General features: G+C 39.9%; 2 protein-coding genes across 6 annotated transcripts in view; one reads left to right on the top strand and one right to left on the bottom strand.

The window, feature by feature from the left end:
* The window catches only part of LOC111144573 (angiopoietin 2), a 53,696-nt gene extending 49,102 nt beyond the window's left edge, over nucleotides 1-4,594 (top strand). For all 4 annotated transcript variants that reach the window (XM_022498929.1, XM_022498933.1, XM_022498930.1 and 1 more), the window contains 2 exons: nucleotides 405-535; nucleotides 3,686-4,594. In XM_022498929.1, coding sequence (XP_022354637.1) covers nucleotides 405-535; nucleotides 3,686-3,846 — 292 coding nt within the window. In that variant the 3' untranslated portion in view covers nucleotides 3,847-4,594. The remainder of the gene's footprint in view (nucleotides 1-404; nucleotides 536-3,685) is intronic.
* Nucleotides 1-27,157, bottom strand: part of LOC111144572 (microcephalin 1) — a 242,617-nt gene that overhangs the window by 125,682 nt on the left and 89,778 nt on the right. For both annotated transcript variants that reach the window (XM_022498928.1, XM_022498927.1), the window contains exon 11: nucleotides 6,695-6,772. In XM_022498928.1, the coding sequence (XP_022354636.1) occupies nucleotides 6,695-6,772 (78 nt within the window). The remainder of the gene's footprint in view (nucleotides 1-6,694; nucleotides 6,773-27,157) is intronic.

The following is a 27,157-nucleotide window of genomic DNA, read 5'->3' as shown; positions in this document are numbered from 1 at the left end:
AAAATCGTGATGCTTTAAGTTGTCTGATCATCTCAAGACTCTCGTTTCTGTACAAATGATGCCTGGAGACCTGGAAAGAGGACCATTTCACACTGTATTTTCCCCGTTCTGTTTATCTGAAAGCGGAGGGCCCTGAAGCCCCTGCTGATGCTTGTACAAGTGATACGAGCTGAAGGTTTCATGAAAACATTTCTCATTGCCCAAGGATTTGATGATAAGTTGGTTCCTGTTTATACCAGTGCAAAAATATTTTGTCCAGCATTAGTACACTAACCAGTACAGAATGCATTTCTGCAGGATGGAATTCTTCATTATAAAAAAATTTTTCCACTATGGTAAATTAACAGCCCAAGCCAATTATGTTATTTTCTCTTTTTTTTTTTTTTTTCTTTGCATGTTTGCAGGATTCACCTTAAAGGACTTACAGGGACTGCCGGCAAAATAAGCAGCATAAGCCAACCAGGAAATGATTTTAGCACAAAGGATGCAGACAACGACAAATGTATTTGCAAATGTTCACAAATGCTCACAGGAGGTGGGATGACTTTTCTCTCTTCCTATTTGTTTTGGCAAGGAAGAATTTCATAGAGTGAAAGGTTGGCTATTTGGACGTGAACTTGTGATTGGTGACAATGTCCACATTTCATAAATAGACTTACTAGATGTAGGGAGATTTGTTTTTCACTTTTTCAGACTGTTGAGTCTGAAGAATGTGATGTGGAGCTGGAATTGTCCGCAGGCCAACTGTGCCTCTCCAGGACCTCACTCTGGCCCAGGGTGGGGACATCTGAGAGCCAGCAAGCTCTCTTGAGTTTGTGCTCGCTGAGGAACAGATGTCAGAGCCACACTTTAATTTCATTTTGCTTTATCAAAGAGGTTAAAAATTCAAAACGGCAATAGAAACAGTGACATCAATTCATTAACATAGAAGTGTTTCTAGTTAATAATTCATTCTGCAAACATGGAATTTCCAGGTATTTTTCTTCCAAGATTTTATTAATATACAGCAAACACCTACAAAGAAACTAATTAGCCAACCTGCTTTGTTTTTGCTTTTGTTTTTAGTGCACGAAATTAAAAATCAACAGTTGTCCATTTTAAGTCAAGGTCTTTATGCTCATGCTTTTCTTACTCCCTACTTTTCGTATCAGACTGCTCTAAAAAAATAATCCAAACCATACCCAGGAGCAAGAGACAATTTTAACAGACACTTAAAATGGCCAGATTAGTATCCAGCAACATTTAAGAGTTCAAAGACAGGGAACAACTGCTAGAAAATTTACTCTTCCAATTTCTAAAAGTTTAAAAATCAAATGGCCAGAACCAGTTAATTGTGACCAAGACAAGAAAAAAGCTTGATAAATGCTATCAAGTGAGTTCTTAAAAATATCGAAAGACTTGAACCAGCAACAAAGATTCTGCTGAGAGTACAAACTGAATGTAAAGGCAAACAGCAAGTCGGCAGGTTTCGTTTGCAGAGACCACAAATTATGTTACCAAACTTTCATTCACTACTCACCCAGGAAGGAAAACGGCAGGAGCCACGGTCAGTTAACTTGACAAACAGAAGGCCACTACTGCCACGAGATCAAAGCTTATCACGTGGTTTGCACATCAGTTAAGAATCATTTATGGTTGAAAGAAAGGATTTATTTATGAAAATAGTTTGCAACTCAATAATTTGTATATCTTTAAAATAATCCTGAAAGAATTAGAATCCATTAAATAATCAGTCCTGTGGTTCTTTAGATAATATATAGATAATATATTATCTATATCTATATCTATAAATATAGATAATATATTATCTATGTATCTATGTATCCACATAGTATATGCCGGCAACACAGGTCTTCTCTATTAGCTATCTTTATTTCAATAATTGTCTCGATGATAGGATTGTGTAAAAGCTGCCTCTCTCCCTCACCCTAAAAAGGGGGAAAGGGGTGGGTTGGGGGGACCAAATGTGCTGAATCCTTTTTTCCCATCTGCCATTCCCACACTGAGCCCAGCTGTGCACTCGAGAGGGCGGTGGCTTTCAGACCACCCATATGTCATGAGCTACTCAAGAGAGTAGGAGAAGTGCATTAATATCCAAGGAAACAATATGTTTATTTACTCAAATCAAGACTTGGGCTGAGAGTAGAAATGGGAAAGAGACGGGGGAGAAACACACAGCCCGAGAGAGAGAAAGTGGAGCAGTGGGATGTCAGATCCCAGCCCATGGTCTGGGCCCCAGGTAATCCAGCCTAGCGACCAGCTAGGTTTTGCAGGGATGGCTAGCTCTATCGTGACATGAGCCAAGAGGTCTAGGAAGGACGGATCTGTAAGTCTGCGACACTCCTGAGTATTTTGAAGGATTCTGAATAACACACACAAATGTCTTATCAAATCGACGTTAATCTGAATCAGCTCAAGTCATGAGCTGTAACTGAATGAAATAATTGATCATCACAGTCCAATGTGTAAATATAATAATACCATCTTTTAAAAAAAAATTACATCATCATTCTTTTTACATCAGCTTTTTTTTTTTTTTAAAGAAATAAAGTTTCACAGCTACAACTAAAGCTGTCCTGCCATATTTGCCCATGGGTGGGCAATGAATTCAGGTTCATTCACGTTAGTTATTTATGTACTAGGTATGCAGATATCATGAGCAGTTGTTTTTTCCTATATTCTGAAATCTTACATAAATGGCATCATACTGTATGTGTACTTCCAATGCAATGTTTCTAAGATTCTTTTTAATATTTTATTTACTTATTTGACAAACAGAGATCACAAGTAGGCGGGGGGGGGGGGAAGCAGGCTCCCTGCTGAGCAGAAAGCCCGAGGTGGGGCTCGATCCCAGGACCCTGAGATCATGACCCGAGCCAAAGGCAGAGGCTTTAAGCCACTGAACCACCCAGGCGCCCCTGTTTCTAAGATTTATTGAGATTACGTGGATCTACATCATTTCTTCTCCTTGAAAACCAGGCTTCTGGCACACTCTTGTTTCTAGGTAAAAGCATCAAAACCCCAAGTGTGGCCACTGAGGTGTCAATGCAGACCTACCCCGCCGCCCTGCTGCTGTGCCAGGTGGCTTTCCTCTCTTTAGTGAGCATACCACGATCACTTCCAATTTCCTTTTTGTCTCTAGGACTTAAAGATTTCCTTTTGATCCAACTCCCCCAAGTACTTAAAATTTGGAGTCATTTAAAACATATATATAGATAGATAGATAGATAGATCTATATATATATCTGGTAGAAGGAGGGAAGCCTGAACGATCTGGCCCCCTAAGTTGCTAGAAACAGAGAGTAATCCAGTGAGAATCTTCCACCCATTCTTTAGTGTTTTGACTTATCCACGCCTTCCACTGTACTGTACTGGTCACCAAATAGGGACCAGGGAACACGTGCCATTCATGTCTATGGGTGACGGGTCTTTCCACACAAGGAAAACGGAGTACAACAGCCTGGGAAAACATGTGCCATATGGGACTAGGATCTGACCTGGGTAAAGCTGGAAAACCATGGCTCTCATATGTCAGCAGGGCTCATTCTATACCCCTGAATATTTGCGTGCGTCTACTGAAAATGCACGGAATGTGACGGGTGGATGAGCCCAGTGTTTCCAAGGCCACGGTGAGATCGAGCTGGGGTTACCTAGTTCCTAATTCCTTCTGCGTCTTACTTTCCAGGCTGGTGGTTTGATGCATGTGGTCCCTCCAACTTGAACGGAATGTACTACCCACAGAAGCAGAACACAAATAAGTTCAACGGTATTAAGTGGTACTACTGGAAAGGCTCAGGCTACTCGCTCAAGGCCACAACCATGATGATCCGACCAGCAGATTTCTAGACGCCTGCACACACCTGAGGAGTGGCGGCCGATTATGCGACTTTTAGAGACCGAAGCCCAAAGCTCTAATAGACAAGGCTGCGTTCGGTGTCCCCGTCCACCTCAGACAGGCCGCATGCGCTCGGGGCCGCAGGGGTCCACATGCTCCAGCTCAGAGCCCCGTAAGCCTCCTCACTCGAACCCGCATCACCCGTGCGCCAGCGCACAGCCCTGGTAGCGTGACCCGGTAGAATGCCTACGTGAAGATACAACTAAGCCTGCGAATTCAAGACTGACGATTTACAGACTCTGTTGTCACAACCAAGAATGTTGTGCGGAGTTCATCCGTAAATAACTGGAAAACAGAACACTTGGGCTATACAGCAGAGATAACCTTGGAGCTGCATTTTTCTCAGCCCTGTTTATAGATTGTGTAAATATCCATATGTCCTGAAATCAGCATCACTATCGTAATTGAAAGGAAGAAAGAAAATCTCTAAGCCATAAAAATATATTATATATTCAGGGATTTTTCTGGGAAGTGCTTATTCGCAGTTTAATATTTGGAGAAGGGAAAAACATAGTTAATGCATTTTTGCTCCTCCTCTTAGGTGCTTTAAACTTTCATTCTGAAGTCAGCATATTTACGAATGTGTTGACAGCGTAGTTTTAAGTTAATGCTCAAATATGTATTTCAAGTTTAAATGGTGAAAGCTTCCAGGATCTCTGAAGTTAATAGAAATGTGTGTTCTTTCAGTTTATATGAAGATTGTACTATTTTTTTTTTCTGCCTGGCTGTTAAATATGAAGGTATTTTTAGTAATTAAATATAAATTATTAGATAATTACATTTAACCTTTATGATAATATTTACGATTTGTGATTTGATTCTGAAACAACTGACTGTGCCTCATGACAAGGAAAGATCTGGTTTTTAGTGATGAAGAAAATTACACATTTAATTCCATGACAAAGAAACTTTACTATCTTTTCCTCACTATTCTATTAGAAAGGTCCTTTTTTTTCTCTTCTAGTAAGATCCATTTTAGAGACGTAAGCTACAGTTTAGTTTGTGGTTGAAAAAACCTTCTATTTAAAGCACTTACAAAGCTATTCTTCTCAAGCTAAGCTAGATTCACCCCAAAGTCTTTTTTTTTAAATGTCCACTAGCAAATGTTAAAAAAAAAAAAAAAAGGCATTTGGGAATGCAAAAACAAAATCTGATGTTTACAGTAGATTCAAATCCTTATAGAAAATTCTGAAAGCATGGATTTAAGCTCAGGGCTGCAAAACTATTTGAACCACTAGAGTTTTAACTCATTTGAAGTTTTCATAGAACAATTAACACTAATGTACATTGTGTAATGCTGTATAATTTGGAAGCAATTTCTCACGTATTTGCCTTGGAGTCAGCTGCTGCTAGGAAGCTTAGGGCCAAATTTGAAACTGGCATTTACCACATGTCTGTCTTCACCTTACACTGTTCTATTACTATGTTTTTTTCTTTATTCCATTTTTTCTTGTGTAATTTATTTTCCCGCTCTATGCCCCCACCCAAACCCTGTTTGAGAACGGTAACATTCACTGCACGATTCGAGTCAGGTCATGGACTCTGGAAGAGTCAGGCACACCACTCTGTCCACCACTCTGCCACACTTCCCGGACAAATGCATGGAGTAAAGAACCTTCCCATCTCTGAGTGGTTTCTCTTGTTACATTTCAGTAGGCTTTAAGAGTTCAACAGAGCACAGCTTTGTACCAAGTTAAAACATTATCTGGCCCTAAGAAAGTATCTCCACTGCACAAGAAACCATTAAGCTTCTGCCACATCTCAACACCCACACAGCAGACCCAGAGGTGGAGAAATGACAGAATGGGAAAATTGGCAACAACATACAACATACAACACCATGCAGGCAGGTGAAATGCGTTTCAAAGACAAGCCGCACTGGGTTACACAGAGTTACATGTACTCTCTTATGACAGAGAGTAGGGGGATTCGAGTTTTACACTGCAATTCCTTACGTGGTATAGCAAACAGAGGCGTGCCAAGAGAAATGTTTTTTCTCCTTAAGAAAATATTTATGCAGTGGAGGGAAAATCAACACGATAATCTTAAAAAACAAAACAAAAGCAACCCAACAACCTAGATCAGTCAGTGAGGAGAGGGCAACATCCTACGCATCCTCAAACAGCAAATAACACCAACCCTGGCCACAGACTAAGGCTGCTGCTTCTTACTCAGGTTATTAGCCTTCCAGAAGGATAAACTGTGTCACAAACCAGCTAACTTTTTTGAAAATGAAAGCCAATATCTACACGATCCTGTTTCCAATTAAACCTGAATTTACCTATTTAATTATTACTTAATCTTTTAAAAATTTAGAGCTTCCATTAAGCACTCGAAATATTTAAAATTTAAAATGCCGTAAAGCTGAAGCTGCATTTGGGAAGCGCATCAGGACACAAGGACACATCATGCCGCTCACAGTCCGTGACTTTTATACCTATCAGTTCTATCTCTACGAGCAGTAACAGCCTGATTTCTTAAAGCAGTAAACGAAATACTGTACCACCTCCTCAAGAATCTAGTCCTTTTTCATTTCTTGTTTTTCTCAATCCTGAGGACTTTCATAATAAAAATTCTTTAAGATTTCATTCCACAGGATTTTTTGCAGAATATTCTCCCATTTCCATATTTGTTCTCACAAATGGATAAATTATTTTGAAAACATCTATGAAAGTATGTTTTTAACTGTGAGCATAATGGGTCTTAACTTAAAAAAAACTTGCATCCATATCTATGCAAATAGTAATTTCCTGAGAATTCCAAATTGTATTTACCATAATAAAATAACATCTGACTTACAGGAGCTGCAGGGAAGTAGTTAGAAAGTTCAAACGGTTCCTCGGAAATCCAGTGACCCAGTTCCAAAGACCACAGTACCTACAAGTGACACAATAAGCAGAACATTTATTATAGATTCATTAGGCTCTCAGTGGATAACAAACCACTTTGAAGATATAGCCAAAACAAAACAAAAAACCCAGCAGTGACTACACACTCCATAGATCTGAACCAGATGTGTCTTACACACCAAAGTACCATCAGAATCTTCATGCCGCATCAATCTTATGCATAATAAATGCTTTTCTTTAAGGAAAAAGGGTTCCAATGACTAGAAACCTGGGTTATTATCCTACTGAGGCCAAATACTAACCACCACCCCAATAACAAATATATGAAATACCTTTTTAAGAATTCCAAGTTTCCAATTTAAGGAGTCATTATAGACAATCCTCAGTAAATATTCCAGGATTTTATTAATTTAAAAAAAACACATTTATTAGGAGAAGATAGATCATAAGCTTAAATTTAAAAAGCAGTCCTTCTGGCATGTGACTTTGTTTCTAACATGGACTAATATTTCCAGAAGTTCTCCTAAAACATCTGAAAATCCTTCCCAGGCTTTGGAAGGATAAAATGTTTCATAAACAAGCTTTCAGTATTATTATTTATTATTGTTATTTGAACCCAAATATTTTAAATGATCAAAATAATGTTTTTGTTTTTAATTCAACAATTTTCAAGATTCTACAGTCATCTCTACTTGATGAACAAACTCCCTGAAAATCTGTTTCTATTTCCATGCACCAATAGAATTTTATAACAAAAATAACCAAACTGAATTACATATCCCATATTTATTTTTCATCCGCAATTTCATTTCTCACATTCATTGAATCTACCCTCTTTTCTACAATTGCTACTACAGCTCAAGTTCATTTTGCTGAATTACTGGGGATGAGGAGAGAGTTTTCCTGTTTGGTAGCTTCTAAGATTCAGACCCATCGATGGGAGCATGGTCTTAAATATTTCTAAGAAAAAGTGAGCATGGGGCGCCTGGGTGGCTCAGTGGGTTAAGCCTCTGCCTTTGGCTCGGGTCATGATCTCAGGGTCCTGGGATCGAGCCCCGCATCGGGCTCTCTGCTCAGCAGGGAGCCTGCGTCCCCCCTCTCTCTGCCTGCCTCTCTGCCTCCTTGTGATCTCTCTCTCTCTCTCTCTCTCTCTCTCTGTCAAATAAATAAATAAAAATCTTTAAAAAAAAAGAAAAGAAAAAGTGAGCATGCTGGTGGAATAAAGACAATAACGAGATACAGAATCTAAATGACAATTCTCAGCACTGGTCTGGATCTTACTTTAAAACTGATGCATTTATTCCCTCAACACTGTTTTCTTCATCTCACTAACCGCGTGTCTGTGAACAACATATTGAGAGCCTACTGTGAATAAGAACCCACGCTAGGTCCTGAAAACACAAACCCAATCCCAGAGGAGTTCACCCTCTGGCAGGAGGCATGAAGGCAAACCACAAATGGTGATTTCTCAAAACAGCTCTGTGGGAACCTATAGAAGAAGCAAACTAACTCAGTCTAGGAGAATCAAGGAAGGGTCCACACATGACATTTTAAACAGAGTCTTAAATGTTGAGTAAGAGTTCATCAGACAGAGAGAGACAGAGTGAGGAGGGGAGAGGACATTCCAGCACAGACAGAATGCCACATGCCAAGGCAGGATTAAAGTGGGTTCTTTTATTTGCTAAAGTGTGCTTTGGAAGAAGGGTAAGAAAACTGGGTTGGTTAGATTCCTATGGTGAGGTATAATAATATACCCTGTTTCTATCCCTGTGTCTGCAGGGGCATTAGCACATGGCAGAAGAACAATCCAGAAAAGACAGGAGAAAGCTCTAAGGGCGCTGGGCCCCAGATGACAGAATGGGAATGGAGTATAATACAGGGCAATGTGTCTTCACTATAGAGAGAGGAAGTAATGAGTCGTGTTCTCAAAGACCCTAATTCCATCTTCACTTAGATCTGTGTGTATGCAAGCATTCTGTCAGTTAAGTCTCCTTTTGCTTTCCCCTGATTTTACTGGCCAACTAAATTAGATAGATAGATGGAGACAGATAGATAGACAGATAGATAACTTCATAAGTTCAGTGAAAGAGGGTATGAAAAAAAACGGTACAATGAAATCATGTTTCTACCTGGCTCTGTAGAGGTGGTTAAAACATTTAAGTTACACAGTGTTTGCCTTGCTTTTATCAATGTAAGGTATCATCTCTAGAGACATGCTAACAACATCTGTGTGGTTCCTTACAGATCTGTGATTAGAGTAGGAAGTAAAGTATAAAAAGCTTCCAAATCAGGTTCACATGAAGCAATGTGGATAGTGAGAAACATAATGTACCAGTGAGAGAATCCAAGGAACCAGTCTTAAAAATGCGTGTGGCATTTGAGCTCAAGTGTCATCCACATTAAAATGTCAGCCGAACCTCCTGGAGAAAATTTCTGTTCTCTGAGTTTGTCCCTTTCTAAATGTTATGAAAATAAAACCGTAAGGCATCTATAGTAGAATTTTGGCAAGTGAATTAATAAATTGAATTTGTCCAGGCATCCCAGGAATTAATATTGAACAGAGATAGCAGAAAACACTGATTTGATTGTAATGAAATCATCAAATAGAAACATAGCGCAAACTTCATGCTTAGTTCTTTCATTAGCCGAAGTTATCTGTAGCTTCGTAGAATATTCAATATTGGGAATATCTCCTCTGCAAGACCACAGTTAAGGCTGTAAGTGGACTAAAAGGTCAACCCAACATATTTCCCATCATATGTGTGATAGAATAAAAGTAACTAAGATGTATTGGGGTTGCATAAATACAGAGGACCAAATCCCATGTTTATAGCCCTTAAAACAAGGGCTGAGTTATTTCAGCAACCACTGTGAATGGATATAATATTTCTGACATGTTAAAACTGTTGTTCATAAAACTTGAACCCTGTTGATGAATTTAAATAGGAACCACTTGTCTTATTATTAGATTAACAGCTATCGGTAGGACAAATTTCCACAATGTAGGTGGGACCACATAGTTTATTCCATACCAGGCAAAATGCCAATGGTCTTCTCTCATTTTATACACATCTAATCATTTCATTTGAACAATATGAGTCAGGGCAGCTACAGTGAAACCAAGTCAGAAAATGGCACTGGTGCGGAAAGCAAGTTGATGATACCATTTACAAGGAAGACAATGAAGGCGCCTTATGGTTTACGCGTAGCAAGATGAACACATCTTAATCTTCACCTTCTCCCCAATACTCAACTAAAAGGATAGAATTAAAAAGAATGAGAAGAGTCTACAGCAGATAAAACAGGATGTTTTGGAAGTTGCAAAGCAGACGCGTAAATGGTAAATGACTTAGAAGGGCAAAGAAAGTTCAAACTTAAGTGTCTAGAGAAAGAGGTCCATAGGAAGCACCCAATTCTCTCCACAGATTCTCCAAAAGGCAAAGAAATTGGTGTTACTGGATACCTCTAAAGATGGGGTATAGAACAGGGTAAAAAAAGAGACCTTTCCTATCCCGTAGCCCACCTCCCATGGAATAAGACAAAAGTCAAGTCAGGCTATTCTGAGAGCAATGGTGGAAACACTAGGAAAAACCTCTCCAGACCTCCCCCTGGGACACCAGCCATTCTTTCCTGGGGACAGAGATCAGCCCAGGGGAAAAAAAGACATACAAATACTAAAGCTTGGATCTCAAAAACCTCCATTCACATCAAATTATCTATATACCCCTCAGGCAGGCAGAGTTTCAGTCAGCTTTTCAATGCCTTGTTATGACTTTATACCTATTTGATAAAAAGCCTCTAGCTTGAAAACATAGACCAAACCAAACAAGAATGGAATTCCTGGGATCGCAGTGATGGGAAGTCCCTGGCTAACAGCAGCTCTGCAGACCTCAAGAGAGCCAGTCTCAAGGGGAAGAGAACAAATGGGCTCATGGGTGGTGTCTCTGAGAAAAAAATAAATGGGGCTGGAAGATAATCTGATGTTGGAGACAGATTTCAGAGAATAATTACAATGGTTTTAGAAATTCTTGCACTCAGTTGGTGATAGTTGCATAGAAAAGTAAGCAATCAAAATAGCTGTCAATGATTAGCTCAGGAAAACCAACAAACACAAATCATTAGAGACAAGTCGTAATACTTTACAAGGCTCAGTTCAAAGAGCATCCACATACTCATTCTTGTGCGCATGTGTGTGTGTGTGTGTGTGTGCGCGTGCGCGCGCACACGTGCGCATGTGAATGTGTTTATATGTATATATAAAATGTTTAAAAAAATTGTAACCACATTGAGTAGACTGGGGAACAGAAGAGTAGGTGGTACTGAAAGGCAGCCATATGTCCTATTTTGGTCTTCTAGAGAAGGAATTCTACAGACAATGTCTCAAAGTGAAGTTTTTAAAAAATGGCAAGAAAACCATTGTATTTAGAAATATGTAAGTAACATATCAGGAGGCTACTTTAAGGAGTGAAAAATCAGACTGGGAAACAAGAAGGCATGAGGTGCCATTTTTTATTCTAAAGGCACATTAATTATACTTGGTTTTTAAAAAACACTTTATTTTTAGATAGTTTTAGACTTACAGTACAGAGAGTTCTCATTTAACCATCACCTAGATTTCTCTATTGTGTGATTATCCAACTTAACTTCACTCTTCTATTTCAAAAGTGCTTTGCAACTTGAACCAGTTGATATCTACAAGAAAATCTTGCTGAGCCTGTAATTGGAACTAAGTTGAATCTATAGATCAAAATGGGGAGAACCAAAGAGAAAGACAAATACCATCTGATTTCACTTACATGTGGAATCTAAAAAACAAAACAAACAAAACAGAAACAGATACAGAGAGCAATCCAGTGGTTGCCAGAGGGGAAGAGAGTAAGTAGATGGGCAAAATAGGAAAAGGGGAATAAAAGGTACAAATATCCAGTAATAAAATAAATAAGACACCGGATGCAATGTACAGCATAGGAAATAGAGTTAATATGTAACAACTTTGTATAGTGGCAGAGAGTAGCTAGATTACCATGGTGATCACTTCCTAATGTATATAAATGTTGAATCACTCTGTTGTACACCTGAAACTAATATAACATTGTATGCCAACTATACTTCAAGAAAAAAAAGGAGGGGAGAGGTTGACAGCTTAAAAAGTATCCATTTTCCCAATTCATGAACATAGTATCTCTCTCTTTTTATTTAGGTCTTTGGTTTCTTTCATAGAGTTTTATAGTTTTCAGCATGCAGTTCCTGTAAATATTTTGTCAAGATTTAAATATTTTAATTTCTGTGGATGCTAATATAAACAGTATTTTTTTTTTAAAAATCAGAATGCCAGTTGTTTATTGCTAGTACATAGAAATACAACTGAATTTTGTATATTGACCTTGTATCCTGTAACCTTGCTGAACTCACTAGTTGTGGGGGCTTTTTTGTAGATTTGTTGATGTTTTCTGTGTAGATAATATCTTCTGTGAATAAACAGCTTTATTTACTCCTTTCCCAATCTGTGTGCATAATTCTTTTTTTCTTTTTAAATTCCCTTATTGCACTAAGACTCCCAATACAATGCAGAGAGAAATAGTGACAGCCTGCAATTGCTTGAACTCCTTTGTGAGGCAGATTAAATTATTACAAACAAAAACAAAAACAAAACAAAACAGGATAGCATAAACCCAAAGGTTTTCTGGGTATAAATGAATGTAGCTTTGGAAAGCACAATGTTCCTTTGCTTTGTTTTATTTTTAAATTTGAAAAGTTTATATTGTTAACAGTACTAGTGCTAGCTAGCGGTTCTGGTGCTTTTACTAACTGCTTCAACTTTCCATTCTCCGAAGGATAATTAGAAAATTCAGAGTGAGAAGTACTACAGCTCAGTATCAGTAAATGTCACTTTCTAAACCAGAACCAATCAAATTAATTTTTCCTTTTAAAAAAAAAAAAGTGTTTTTTGTTTTTTGTTTTTTTTTTTTTTTTAATTTGACAAAGAGACAGACAAGGAAAGAGAGAACATACGCAGGGGGAGTAGGAGAGGGAGAAACAGGCTTCCCGCTGAGCAGAGAGCCTGATGCAGGGCTCAGTGCGGGGCTCAATGTGGGGCTCAATCCCAGGAATCTAAGGCAGATACTTAAGGACTGAGCCACCCAGGTGCCCCAAAACTAATTTTTCTTAACATTCACCTTAATTTCCTTCTTTGTGGGGAATGACGATATTCTTTGTGTATGAAAGACTTAATATTGTTCAATGAATCTGCTGATTAAAACCAAATCTGACAGTCAGAAACTTCGGCCTTAGGGGTAACCTCTGGGAACCTAGTTAATTGTAAAATAGTTCAAAGTATACTTCACTCTCTAATCACTGGGAAGAGACTGTCCTACCCATCCTTGCTCCCACCAACTGTGGTAGAAAACTTAGTTGTAAGAGTTCATGGAGGTATAAAAACATAACACTCAGCATTCGCAAATCTCTTCCTTTTTATAGAAGAGGAACAAAAATAATAATTACATTTTTTTGGCTATTTTAAGTTAACAAGAAGACAACACAAATCAAATTACAAATATTTTTCTAATCAGATTTTATAGATTCTTTGTCTCAGTTATAAGAGTAATTAATTTGCTCAAATAACACCACCTTAAGAGAATTTGCTACTATGTACACTGTTTAGACTTTTCCTACCAGGAGAATAGTATTTGTGTTTTTTCCACAACTACACACTATGGGTTACTGGCTAACACCATAGAATCCTGGCAACCAGACTAAACCCTGTGGTTGTGTGACAAGAGGCAAGTTAGTGAACCTCTCACATGAAAACATTATACGTCATTATAAATGACAAAAGGACCAAGCAGCTAATGAAATAGCAGTGGCAGGGAAGCTATTTCTAGGTTACACGTTAAGATTAAAAAGTTGGGACTGTCGATGGTATGGTTTTTAATAACAAAAGAAAAGGGTATAGGGAGCTTATGTCCTGAACACTTTGGAGCCAGAAAACAGAAGAGGTCTCGTCTTCTGAAAAGACTGACTTGGACTGGCAGAGTTTCAAGGCAATAATATTCGTTCCAAAATAAGCCATTCCTCTGCATTTCCAACACATTTCAGAACATAAGGAAATGCTTTATATGATTCCATAAAGTTATTTTAAAATACAAACCCATTCTGTAGATGTAATGCCTCTCTCAACGAGGCAATTTTCACAGATGATTTTTAAAAATTGAGTTGAAATTCTCACAAAACACAAGTAACCATGTTAGAGTGTCCAGTGTGGTGGCATCTGGTATATTCACTGTGTGAGCCACAACCACTTCTTTCTGGTTTCAAAACGTCTTAATCATTCCAGGAGTGTACTCCATACCCGCCAAGCAGCCACCCCTCATCTCCCCTGCTCCATTCCACCCCTGTCAATTGCCGGTCAGCCGGCCATCTCTATGGACTTGCCTATTCCACATAAACCATAGGAGAGAAATTAGACAATATGTGACTTTCTCTGTCTGGTTTCTTTCTATTAGCATAACGGTTTCAAGGTCCAACCAAGTTACGATTGGAATGATGGCCAGCATGAGTGTCAAAAATGTTTGTTGAATAACAGTAACTGATACTGGGGCACCTGGGTGGCTCAGTGGGTTAAAGCCTCTGCCTTCGGCTCAGGTCATGATCCCGGGGTTCCGGGATCGAGCCCCGTGTCGGGCTCTCTGCTCCGCGGGGAGCCTGCTTCCCCCTCTCTCTCTGCCTGCTTCTCTGCCTACTTGTGATCTCTGTCTGTCAAATAAATAAATAAAATATTTAAAAAAAAATAGTAACTGATACTTACTTTAATTAGATGACCTTTTAATCGTTTTACAGATAAGGAAACTGAGGCTTAGAGAGTTTAACTGTTTTACTGGTCACACAGCCAGTGACTGTCAAGGTTAACATTAAAATTCACTCTTATCCATTAACCTTCAAAAAACACATAAAGTGGTGTGCAGCCACAGAATAACGATATCCACGTTTAAGGTACCAGAGATAAAAAAACATTCTCTAGGCTATCTCTAGAAGTAGATCCCAGAAAGAATATGGGCTGTGAATCGAGGAAAGGCTGAATTCAAATTCAAAACTTGCTCATTTTCAAGCACCGAGACCATAAGCAACTTACTGAAACTGTTCAAGTCTCCGTGTCCACAAAGGACACAAAGGGGTCTTGTACTAATAAGCTGAGAGAGCCTAGGTCAGTCTTCTGCCAGGGTGGCCCCACTCCTTAAATCTTCTGTGTGACTCCCATCTTCTGGAAGCCATCTCATCTCCCCCTCCACATATGGCTGGCTGATCTCTAGAACCTTCCAACTCAGTGCATGGTCTTCGGGCCAGCAACCTGCACATTACCTGGGAACTTGAAGCCAGTCAAGAAGTTTAGGAACAAGACCTACTGAGCCACAATCTGCACTTAATAAGCTCTCCGGGGGATTCACATGTGATTAAGTGTTTAAACAGCACCGCTCTGGCTGTCTCAAAAAAAGTGGCAAGAAACCAAAACCTTAATACCACCTATTTAACCAAGACAGATAAAATAAGCAATGAAGTACTAAAAATAAGTAGTTAAGAACTCTTTTTCCTTTTTAAGAGATAGTAACAGACAGAGACTAAATACCAGACCGTAAGAGGGAAAGGATGCTGCACACTGATATATACTCAAATATTCTTACTAAAATGTCCAGCTATATGGTATATGGGCATTTATGTGAGATTTGTGCTGCTTGCAGGCTACCTAATCTTTTCAGCCAGAAAAAATGAAAATGGATTATTCTTGGATTTTGGAGTGTAATGGCCCACTATTAGCTACTTTTTACATATCACTAAGCAAAGACCAGGGTGACCTAGCATTTCACCAGCATACTTACATGTGAAGTCCAAACATCTTTATAAATAACACACACTCGTACTTTTCTTATCAAAATGAAAACAAAGAAATAAATATAACACATTCCAATGTAACTAAAACAAACATCAGAACATCATTTCGCCATGTGAAAACACAGTAGGAATTATTATTACCATCAATAAACCAACTATTATGACTACTCAGAGCAATCACTGCTTCTTATTCTTTCTGTGAATTTGAGTTTAAAAGATTTTTTTTTTCTTACATGAGTGTCAGGTCACCTTATTTTCAGTAAGTTTTAACAAGAAAACCATGAACTACATGGACACCTTCATAATATGAAATGATGCACAATGTTCTTAACATGACATTTTTAGCTCATCAGAGGCAAATCAAATTCTGAGGTTTCTTGAAGAAATAAGTATGTTTAGTCATGTACCTACACACTTATTCCTTCCACAAGGAAGCGCTGTGTTCCAGCTCCATCCTGGGTCCTGGGCCAGGCAAGAAATGACAGGCATGGTCTCGGCCCTCAAAGAGCTTGTAATTGCTAAATAACCAGGGTCTGTTAAAGAGTTTCTGCTTTTCTGTTTGAAATTTTCTTTATTTTGCCCTAGTCCCCTGTGCCAAGGAGGTGAGGGGCTACCTTGAAGTAAGTTTTACCACTAAAATTACCATTGACAATTTAACAACTGAAGCAAATGTTCTACTACAATAAAGTGTACACGTCAGATCAGAAATATTGAAGGTTAAGTGGTACAGACTTGCAGCTACAAAATAAATAACTCATGCAAAAATTAATTGCTAAAAGAGCAGATCTTAAAAGTTCTCATCACATGGGGCGCCTGGGTGGCTCAGTGGGTTAAAGCCTCTGCCTTGGGCTCAGGTCATGATCCCAGAGTCCTGGGATCGAGCCCCACATCAGGCTCTCCACTCAGCAGGGAGCCTGCTTCTTCCTCTCTCTCTGCCTCTCTGCCTACTTGCGATCTCTGTCTGTCAAGTAAATAAATAAAATCTTTTTTATTTTTTTTTTTAAAGATTTTTATTTATTTGACAGACAGATCACAAGTAGGCAGAGAGGCAGAGAGAGAGGAGGAGGCAGGCTCCCTGCTGAGTGGAGAGCCTGATGTGGGGCTCGATCCCAGGACTCTGGGATCATGACCTGAGCCCAAGGCAGAGGCTTTAACCACTGAGCCACCCAGGCGTCCATAAATAAATAAAATCTTTTTTAAAAAAAAAAGTTCTCATCACAAGAAAAAAAATTTTGTGACGGTGTGGTGACAGATGTTAGGTAGACTTCCTGTGGTGATCGCTTTGTGACGTACACAAATCTTGAATTGTTATGTTGTATGTCAGTTACACTGCAATTAAAACCTGTGAATAACATTAAGTATTTGTATACTATTCTTTCTTGCTTTGTTATTATCTAAGAAAACCAAAATCAGAAAGAATTCTATGGGGGGTGTGGGGAGGGGGACGCTTGGCTGGCTCAGTCCGTAGAACATGTGACTCTCAATCTCTGTACCCCGGCTGGGTGTAGACATTACTTAAGAATAAAATATTAGAAGAATTATATAAAACAAAATTCAGTGGAGAGGTGTTTCTCCATGTACTGAAGGACACTCTCCAGTGGTCAGAAGAAAAACCAACTCAAAAGAACTAAGAAATAGATCCAACACACGCCAAAGTCAAGCTGTTACTTCATTTGACAAAACCACTTTTGGTTACGTATTTCTCATTCTCTGGTAAAGAAAACCTAAAAGATTTCCTGTAGAGAATGTTCCAGGGCAACACATTTTAGAAGAAATGTATTGTGTGGATCATACATAAAAAGTATCAGGTACCAAAATCTACAATGTTGTCAACTATAGTTTTTTTTTTTTTTTAAGATTTTTATTTATTTATTTATTTATTTGACAGAGAGAGATCACAAGTAGACAGAGAGGCAGGCAGAGAGAGAGAGAGAGAGAGAGAGAGGGAAGCAGTCTCCCTGCCGACAGAGAGCCCGATGCGGGACTCGATCCCAGGACCCTGAGATAATGACCTGAGCCGAAGGCAGCGGCTTAACCCACTGAGCCACCCAGGCGCCCTCAACTATAGTTTTGAAGAAGGTATGACAGTTGTCTAAAATCCTGTTGTCCAGGGGCGCCTGGGTGGCTCAATGGGTTAAGCAACTACCTTCAGCTCAGATCATAATCCCAGGGTCCTGAGATGGAGCCCTGCATCAGGCGCCCTGCTTAGCCGGGAGTCTGCTTCTCCCTCTCCCTCTGCCTGCTGCTCTCCCTGTTTGTACATGCTCTCCTCTCTCTCTCTCTAACAAATAAAAATCTTTAAAAAAATAAATAAAATAAGATAAAAGAAAATCCTGTTACTTCTTGTATCAGCTCTCCTCAAAACCTAGTATTATCACTAAAGCCTAATTCACAGAGATACTCAGGCAGACACAGAGTTCAAGCGTGCTGTTCTTTAGAGAACTATTTTTACTTGAGTATAGAGCTTAGAAACCTGAAAGAAGGGATAGCTAACAATGTTTCTGGCATTAACGACAGATACCTAGGATTATATGTAAATGATGGATGTTCAAAAAGTCCCAGAGAATCAAATCATGGTTGCACTTTTCTGATGAAAACCTAAAGCTAAGATATTCTGTGTTGTTACTGCAAATGAGAATGGTTTCACTGGGTGTCAGACTGAGCACAAGTGACAACTGAGGAACTCAACAGAAAGTTGCAGAAGTGACATGTCAAAGATGTACCTGTAGGGATAGCTGGAATTTTTTCTAAAAACGAGTTTGCATTTGCGACACAACTCCACATTGACTAAGTGGAGGTTCTAGAGTCGTCAGTCATAAGGCAAGAAGGAGATAATTTGAGGTTTAAAAAAAATTAAGAACTGCCTCAGTAAATGCCACCACCATCTACCTTCAGGTGCTCAAGGAACAAATTTAGGGAAGAGCCATCTTGACTTCTCTGCTGATATGTGCCACATGTTACCAAATCCTGTTAGATCTTCCTAAAAAATATACCAGTCTGATCTCTTCTCTCGACCTATCTGCCACTATGCTAGTCATGGTTATTATAATTTCTGACCCTGATGGTCTTAACTGACTTCTTCTGGTCGTTCTGCTTACTCTTACCTTCCTGCAATCCATTCTTTCGATAGAAGCCAGAGAGATCAAAGCCTCTCACTCTTTAGTTCAAATACTCCAGTGGCTTCCCAAACTCCTGATTGTGACCTCCACGTGCCCTGGTCGCTGACAGCCTCTCCAAATACCTAACCTTGCTCTCCTCCTCAAAGTGCCTCGGGGCTTTCTCTCCCTTGCAAAGTCTCAGCTTCAAGACCCACACACTTGCTTTTTATTTGTCATGTGTATTAGTTAGATTCTGTCTCGTGCCTTTACAAAATTGAAGAACAAATTATTGATGTATAGATATGAATGCCCAAAATGATAATGGAATCTCATTTACATTCTAGTCAATGGTTTTGTCCAGAGTGACTTCACAGGCTTCTCACACTCAAAAACAGCCCTCCTTTAAACTCCACTACTAGTCATCCTAATATAGGATAATATATAATTATATTTATAAATTATATATAATATATAATACATAATACATAATAGGACGGTGACGATCACAGTCCTATTCACAAATCTTCTCAAATGTTCTCAGGAAGGGCAACACTAAAGCCCTCGATTTTCCATGGGCAATCACTTTCTCCCATCTATCCTGAACCACGAGTCTCCATGGAACCAGGAAATCACAGTGTCTCCAACGTGGAAAAACCACGTGGCAACTCCACGTTGGAGTTCATCTGAGGAACCGCCAGGATGAAGCAAAGGGATGGCAGAGAGGACAGAGCATCCGAGCGGGACCACCTATGTCCTGGGGCACAAGGGAGGTCCTACCGCAGCATGCCTGAAGCTCTGCGGAGGAAGAGTGTGCATTTTCTAGTAACTACCTTGGTGAAGGCAGCAACGCGCTACAGGCCATATGCTTCTCCATAAACAGGATCCATTATTTTAATAATGGAAGTTTAAAAAGTAGGTATACTTTGAGATGACGACTTACAGTCACTGCCTTAGGATAATGCCTTTATCAAGACTATTTCAAAGGTCTGCATTCAAATCAGACAGGTTATTTTTCCTAGTATCTCCATCACTAAACACAACTGCAAAATTTGTGCACTAAACACTATTACAAAAATGCTATGTAAGGACTCAATAGGACAGTGGGTACGAAAACATTTTTTTAATTTTTTTTAAGATTTTATCGATTTATTTGACAAAGAGAGAAATCACAAGTAGGCAGAGAGAAAGGAGGAAGCCGACTCCCTGCTGAGCAGAGAACCCAGTGTGGGGCTCCATCCCAGGACCCTGAAATCATGACCTGAGCCCAAGGCAGAGGCTTTAAGCCACTGAGCCACCCAGACGCCCCGTGAAAACATTTTTTAAAGTGGAAGTACTTTATCAAGGTATAATTATCTGTGGCACAGTAAGAAGGATTTTGGAATCAAGCTGACGTGGATTCAAAGAAACACACAGGAGACCTTAGACAGCTCGGTATTACAAGTGTCTAGCACATGGCTACAGCCAACAGATGCAACGTAAGCAAACAGCTCGGAAACCCTAGTGATAAATGCGGAACACCAAGCATACTTTGCTTAAACATTACTCTTAGAATGTGCTCAGAAGTTAAGGTTAAAAAGAGAGAATCCTTTTCAAGATGATTCTCTTTAGTCTTAGGAAGACAGCATGATAGACTAGAATACTGGTGACAATCCTAGACTACCGGTCCAGTTCTGCCACTGCTCATAGTTCTAGGACAGCAACTTTGCCTTCTTCAGTAGCAAACGAGAGGTCCAGGCTGCATGAACTACGGGCTTCATTCTAACTCTGACATTTGATTCTATGCTCACACCAGTTAAATCAGACTCACCACTTCCTGAATCCAGTGTGAGAAAGCCAAAATTGCATCCCATCATTTCAAGAAAATTAATTCATTATGACATCATTCTTTGATTTATAACACACTTGATTATAAAGTGTTTTTTGTTCTTTTGTTAATAGTCAAAGTGTCTTGAAATTTGGCTGTGGAACTGTCCAAACTCCCTATTTGCATTTACAACTGTTTAGCTTTCAAACTCTATCAAGCCTTGTTCCTAAGCTGTTCAGAATTAACATGTTTGGACCTGAATAGAGGCTGACTCACTCCTCACTGCTATAAGGTATCTCTGAAGCAGAGAAGGAGCTGCATGTAACAGGAGCCAGAAAGCAACAGCCTTGGTCACAGGGCATTCCATTAGCTTCACTGAACACAAAGCAGTAGAAAGGTAAAGCAGAATTGTAGATAAGTCAGGGGAGACAGACGAACATCAAATAGGTGAAAGTTAGAAGATAAGGTCTCTAAAGAATTCAAACAGCACTATGCTTAAACACAATTTAAAAAAAAAAAAAAAAAGCTTTGGTCCTCAGGGATCCTTCGGTCAAATCAATTTCTTTATTTTTCTGTTGTGTTACTTCCTGTCTCCTACGAATAGGAAACAGAGCAACACCCAACACGGTTTTCTATTTCTCTGTATCTGCCAGACAATTTAGTCATGAAGCAGGAAAAACACAAGTTATTCTCCCTGCTGAAAACAGCAGGGTTAACGATGAAAGTAGGAACCACTATAAACATGTACAAATTGCCAACACGGTTTTCAAAAAAAAAAAAAAAAAATTTAAATTCCAACTGAATGTTATAAAATCATTATATTTTTTTGATATGACTAACTGGGCCACATACAACCATCTAATTTTGAAGAGCTGCTAGAAGCCTCCTTTACGAGCAATTTCCAGAGAATACCACACAAACCCTGAAATAAAAACATTCTCAGTCATGTTTTTCTTGGAGGCAAGCTCCCACAGCTAGCCAAAAGGAATATTTTAAGAATCCCCCAAATTGCATTGGGGACAAGGAAAAAGGAGGGGGACCAGAGAGAGAGAGAGACAGTCATTCCTTTACACAAAGACAATGTGAAGTGTAGCATATGGGCGCTTCGCATCTTGGCTGGGAAGAAACTGCACGCTGCGGAGTTCCTATCTAAAGGCGCACACAAGCAGCTGATGAGCATTGAACTGTGTATTGAGCTTCGCCATCATATCACTCGGCTTTATAAATGACAATGGCAGCTATTCTCTCTCAAAAGAGTTTATCATGCATGAGTTCAAGCCCCACGTTGGATGTAGAGATTATTTAAAAAAAAAAAAAGTTCATCATGTTTGAGCAATTGCATTTTTTAGGCAATTAAAGGAGGGAGGCCGTGCAGGAAGCAATGATCTTTTATTTAAGTGAGATAAACAGGGAAAGAAATTCAGTTCATTTCTAAACTTTTTTTTTTCCTTAAGAGTGCAAGTCAGCAATAATCTATTAAAATCAATAAACACGCAACACCAGTGAGAGGAAACACTTGACAGACATCACAAGTAGCCCACAAATAGACAAGCAGGCACTTTATACCGCAACAGATCTGGTCCTTTTCAATTTCCCAGGCACTGGTACTTCTCACAAGTCATGAAATGTTTAGGCATCACTGGTAAAGCAACGTCTGAAGCAGCCTTCAGAGGAAGATACTAAAGCCAAAACTATCGCTCTCAAAATCTGAGTGATCACCTACAGCAACACTGCTCTGATAGTTTTAGAGAAGGTTAAAATATATGAAAATCAGTACTACAGTGGCTTTTACAGAAGTGGGGTTTCCAATATACCGAATTACCTCCAGATACCCCAGAGTACTCTTCTTAGGTCCCTCAAAGAAAAAATGTGGGCATACTTCCCAGTGCCCGCCCAGACCCCACCATGTTCCCCTCCTGTCCTCGCTGGGGGTCCCCCAGTCAGACCCCACTGACTCTCTTCTACATGCCCGCCGCACTCACGAGCCCTCCTGGTCATTCCTCAGAACTAGCGAGGACAGAATGGACGGCCCACCACAAAGTTCTCAAAGTTCTCACTTGTCCAGAGAAAAAGTATCTTTTTTAAATTTTAGGGTTAATGCAGTCTGTGGACAAAACTCGTGACAGTAGACAGTGAGTGATTTTCACAGCTCTTTGGGGAAGTTGATACATTGTCATCCCTGCTGTAAAGCTAACATTTATTAAGTTCTTAATCCCTGCCAGTCACTGATGTGAGCACTGTGCATGTTTAACACTTAGCTTTCACACAATCCGGCAAAGGAGGCAGGGTCCTTGGCTCCGAGTCACCAACAGGGAGCCGTGGCTCAGTGAGGAGGCGTTCTGCTCTCGGCACCCAGGCAGCTGAATGGAGTCTATTCCCATTTTATGTGGGGATGGAGGCTACCTTCCAGCCTGTGAACCCTCCGGATCTGGAGCCAGCCATGGAGCCTGGCATTGAACTCTCCTGCACTCAATTATTTTTCCTGTTGCTTCATGTTATCATCCTAGTAACTGTTAAAAGAGCAGGAGCCTGGATCTTGTGTTCTACTATTATGGGTCTTCTACGTCAAGATAACCGTAATGTAAACGTACTGCCAATCTGGACATTGTAAATGATGAAGATAATATGATACAAATACACGGGGCCCTCCAAACGGAGCATGCATGTATTTACATATGTGTACAGATGTGTATTTTCAGGGTAGTTATTTAAATAGTAATATCCTTTTCATTCCTATTCTGAGTAACTATTTGATTTTGGTCTTCCGAGTAGAAGCCAAGATAAAATATATGAACCTGTCCAAGTCTTATCTTATAAAAGAAACTGGCTTAATCAATGGTTTAGTTTGGGAAAAAATAATATTAAATATTCAAGCAGCTGCTTTACCACTATTTAAAATCACGATACTGGTATATCCAATGTGTTATTTAAAAATACGAACTGACTGCTTTCATGCACCAGCTCGCTAGTGTAAAAACCTGGAGGAAGCCTCTCAGGGTTCAGCATTCCTACAGCTGTCTCAGTCCCCTCTCTGCTCTTGTCCTAGAGGTCCACAGAGCCAGTCCTCCTTCTGTAGGCCAGCATATATACCCACAGCATCACCCAGTGAGCATGAAGGAACAGGAACACCTTCAAAATAGAGACCTAAGGCAATCTATTTTATACTTTTTGTAAGCATTTCTTCTTTATTTTTATTTTCTTAATGTTCTCTATTTCTCAACTGTCTTTCTTCTTGTTTATAATCCACAAAGCCAATTCTGAAGACAAAAAGTCTTAAGTAGATGTATTGGCAAAGCTGGTTCCTTCCAGACACTCTAGGGGAGGATCTGGTCCAAGATTCCCTCGGCTGCTAGAAACCCTCTGCGTTCCTTGTTCATAGATTCATCACTCCAAGCTCTGCCTCTTCACACAGGCATCTACTCTAGCGTCCTTCTAAGCTGTCTTGAAGCTTCTCCTACAGATTAAAGTTTCTCCTACCGATTAAAAGTCATCAACCTGGGGTACAGTGAAGTGGATAATATGGTGCTTATGGAGTTAGTATCCTGGTACTTATGGGACTCCAGAATGAGGCACCCCTAGAAGCCGTCCACAGCTGGCCCCCAGAATTGTGAATGTGTTACCTTCCATGGTGAAAGGAACACTGCAGATGCAATGAAGTTGAGGACCTTGAGATAGGGAGCTGTCCTGGGTTATCCAGCTTGGCCCCGTGAGAACACAAGCGTCCTTATAAGTGAAAGACAGAGGCCAGAAATCAGAGCAGGTGTGATAAGAGAAGCAGAAGTCACTTCCTGCCAGGGGCCATAAGCCAAGGAAAGCAGGTGGCCTTTAAAGCTGGAAAAGGCAGGAAACAGACTCCCCCTAGAGATTCTGGAAGGAATGTGGCTCTGACAACACCTGGGCTTGGGCCCAGAGAAACCTATTTTGAACTCCTGACCTCCAAAAACCATAAGAGAATAAATGTGTGCTACTTTTTTTTTTAATATGTGCTAGTTTTAAGCCAGTAAATTTATGGCAATGTGTTACAGCAGCCACATGAAATGCATACAGTACCATGGACTCCTTAGAAGAAGAAATTATTCAAGGTGGTATCACTTGTGCTTATTTAAGAGAATTGCTTCTGGCTGAGTTGGCCGAGTATCCAGCAAGGATCCATGGGTGACATGTGGGCTCCTGGTGCTACCATCACTTGGTACCCAGCCAGAGGGAGCCACCATCCTTTGAAAAACACAGCTCAGGGCATCTTGCTCCCTGAACAGAAACTTTCTGATAACTCATCATGACACAGGAACATTATCCAAATACGACCATGGCCAAGCTTCCCTTCACCCGCTGGCTCTCTTGTCTCATCTCCTACTTTTTCTCTTGGTGAGTCCCCACCGAGCCTTCTTATTATTCCTCAAACATACTGGTCCTGCCTTCGGGATCCCGCCCTCACTGTAGCAGTCAGGGCCTCGAAGACTGGACCTAAGACCCGTCTGGGAACCCCAGCAGCCCAACACCTAGAGGCCGGGGTTCTGTGGGAGATGGGGGTGCAGCTGGTGGAAGTGGAGCTTGGGCAGCCCTGCAAAGAGAGAAGAGGACCATCCTATCCTGCAGTCAGCTGGTCCACCAGCAGGGAGTCCACAGCACAAGAGAGTCATCCAAGCTGTGGCAAGAATCATGGTTGTCTTTTTTTTTTTTTAATAGGATTTTATGTATGTATATATGTATGTATTTGAGAGAGAAAGGGAGAGCGAGAGAGAGTCAAAGTAGGATAAGACGGGGAGGGAGAAAAAGAGGAAAAGAAGCACAAGCAGACTCCATGCTGAGTGCAGAGTGGGGCTTGATCTTACAACCCTGAGATTGTGACCTGAGCCGAAACCAAGAGTCAGACACTTAACTGACTGAGTCACAGGGGCGTCCCTATCACAACTGACTTTTATTACTGAGCAGTATTCCACAGTACAGAAGTTTATTTTTCCCTCTACCACCAAGGGACATGTGTGCTGTTGTCAGGTTTTGCTGATTATAAGCAAAGCTGCTACAAATATTCATGATATTCATGTACAGGTTTTTGTATGAACGTGAGCTTTCACGTCTCTAGGGCAAACACCTAGGAGCTGGGTTGCTCAGTGACACAGTGAGGATACATTTAACATCACATAAAATTTCCCAGCCATGATTTGGAACCACTTTCCACCCTCACCAGCCGTGTACGATGTTCTCCCTCTTTTCTAGAGGATTGTCGCTGTACTTCATAATCCAGCCACCCCTGTTAAATATGCGGCAGTATCTCACCGTGGTTGTAAATCATATTTCTCTAATGATGTTGAGCATTTTTCATCTGCGTATCTTTGACAGAGTGTTCAAAAAAATGCTTTGGGCTATTTTTTGTTTGCGTTGTTTCTTATTTTTGAGTTTTGAGAGTTCTTTATATATTTTGGATTTAAGTCTTTTGTCAGATGAGCTATGCAAATGCTTAGAATGTGTTTCATGGAGTGTAAGTTTTTACACTTGATGAAGTATCATTTATCACTTCTCATTTTACATATCATGCTTCACATGTCGTATCTAAGAGCTCTGGGGGCGACTGGGGGGGCTCAGTCAGCTCAGCAACTGACTCTGGCTCAGGTCATGGGCTCAGCATCCCGGGATCAAGCCCTACATCAGGCTCTCTGCTCAGCGGGGAGTCTGATTCTCCCTCTCCTTCTGTCCCTCCTCTAATCACGTTCTCTCTCTCTCCCTTTCTCTCAAATAAATAAATTAAAAAAAAAAAAAAAAAAGAACTCTCCACCTAAACCTGGGTCATATCCTATGTACTTTTTAAAGTTTTATAGTCTACATTGTAGTCTGATCCATTTGGGGGTAATCTTTGTATACAGTGTGAGGCACAGATCAGTTTTGGTCTGCGGATGTCTAGCACCTTTTACTGAAAAGACTCACCTTCCTCCACTCAATTGACTTTGGTTCCTGGTCAAAAACCAGTGGGCCATATTTGTGGGTCTATTTCTGGACTCTACATTCTGTTTCATTATGTCTGTCTTTTCCCAGACACTGAATTGCCTTGATTACAGAGACTTTAAAGGATGCCTTAAAAATCAGATCACATTAGTCCTCTTTGTTCCTCTCTTTCAAAATTGTTTTAACAATGCTAGTTCCTCTCTCTCTCTCTCTCTCTCTCTCTATATATATATATATATGTATATATGTCATAGTTATATACATATACAAGTATATGTATATAGTTTAGAATCAGCTTATCTATATCTTCAAAGAAATCTGCTGAGGTTTTAATTGGGAATGTATTGAATCTATAGATTGTTTTAGGGAGGAGTGACATTTTAACTATACTGAGTCTTCCAATCCATGAACATAGTATGCTTCTCCATTTATTCTTAATTTTTTTAACCAATGTTTTATAGTTTTCAGCATACAGATTCTGCACATATTTTTATGTCAGATTTACACTTGAGTATTTCAGTGTTGACCCTATATTATTATATCCTTGTATCTTGGCAATTTGTTCTAAGAGCTTTTTTGTAGATTTCTTGTGATTGTCTACATGGATGATCATGGTGTCTGAAGAGCCACAGTACCATTTCTTCCTCTTTAACCTCTTTAACTTTAATTTCATTTTCTCACCTTATTG

This window comes from Enhydra lutris, unplaced genomic scaffold (assembly GCF_002288905.1).
Source record: "Enhydra lutris kenyoni isolate GAN:26980312 unplaced genomic scaffold, ASM228890v2 scaffoldscaffold11, whole genome shotgun sequence".
NCBI lineage: Eukaryota > Metazoa > Chordata > Mammalia > Carnivora > Mustelidae > Enhydra > Enhydra lutris.
This window is presented reverse-complemented; position numbering and strand designations above follow the sequence as displayed.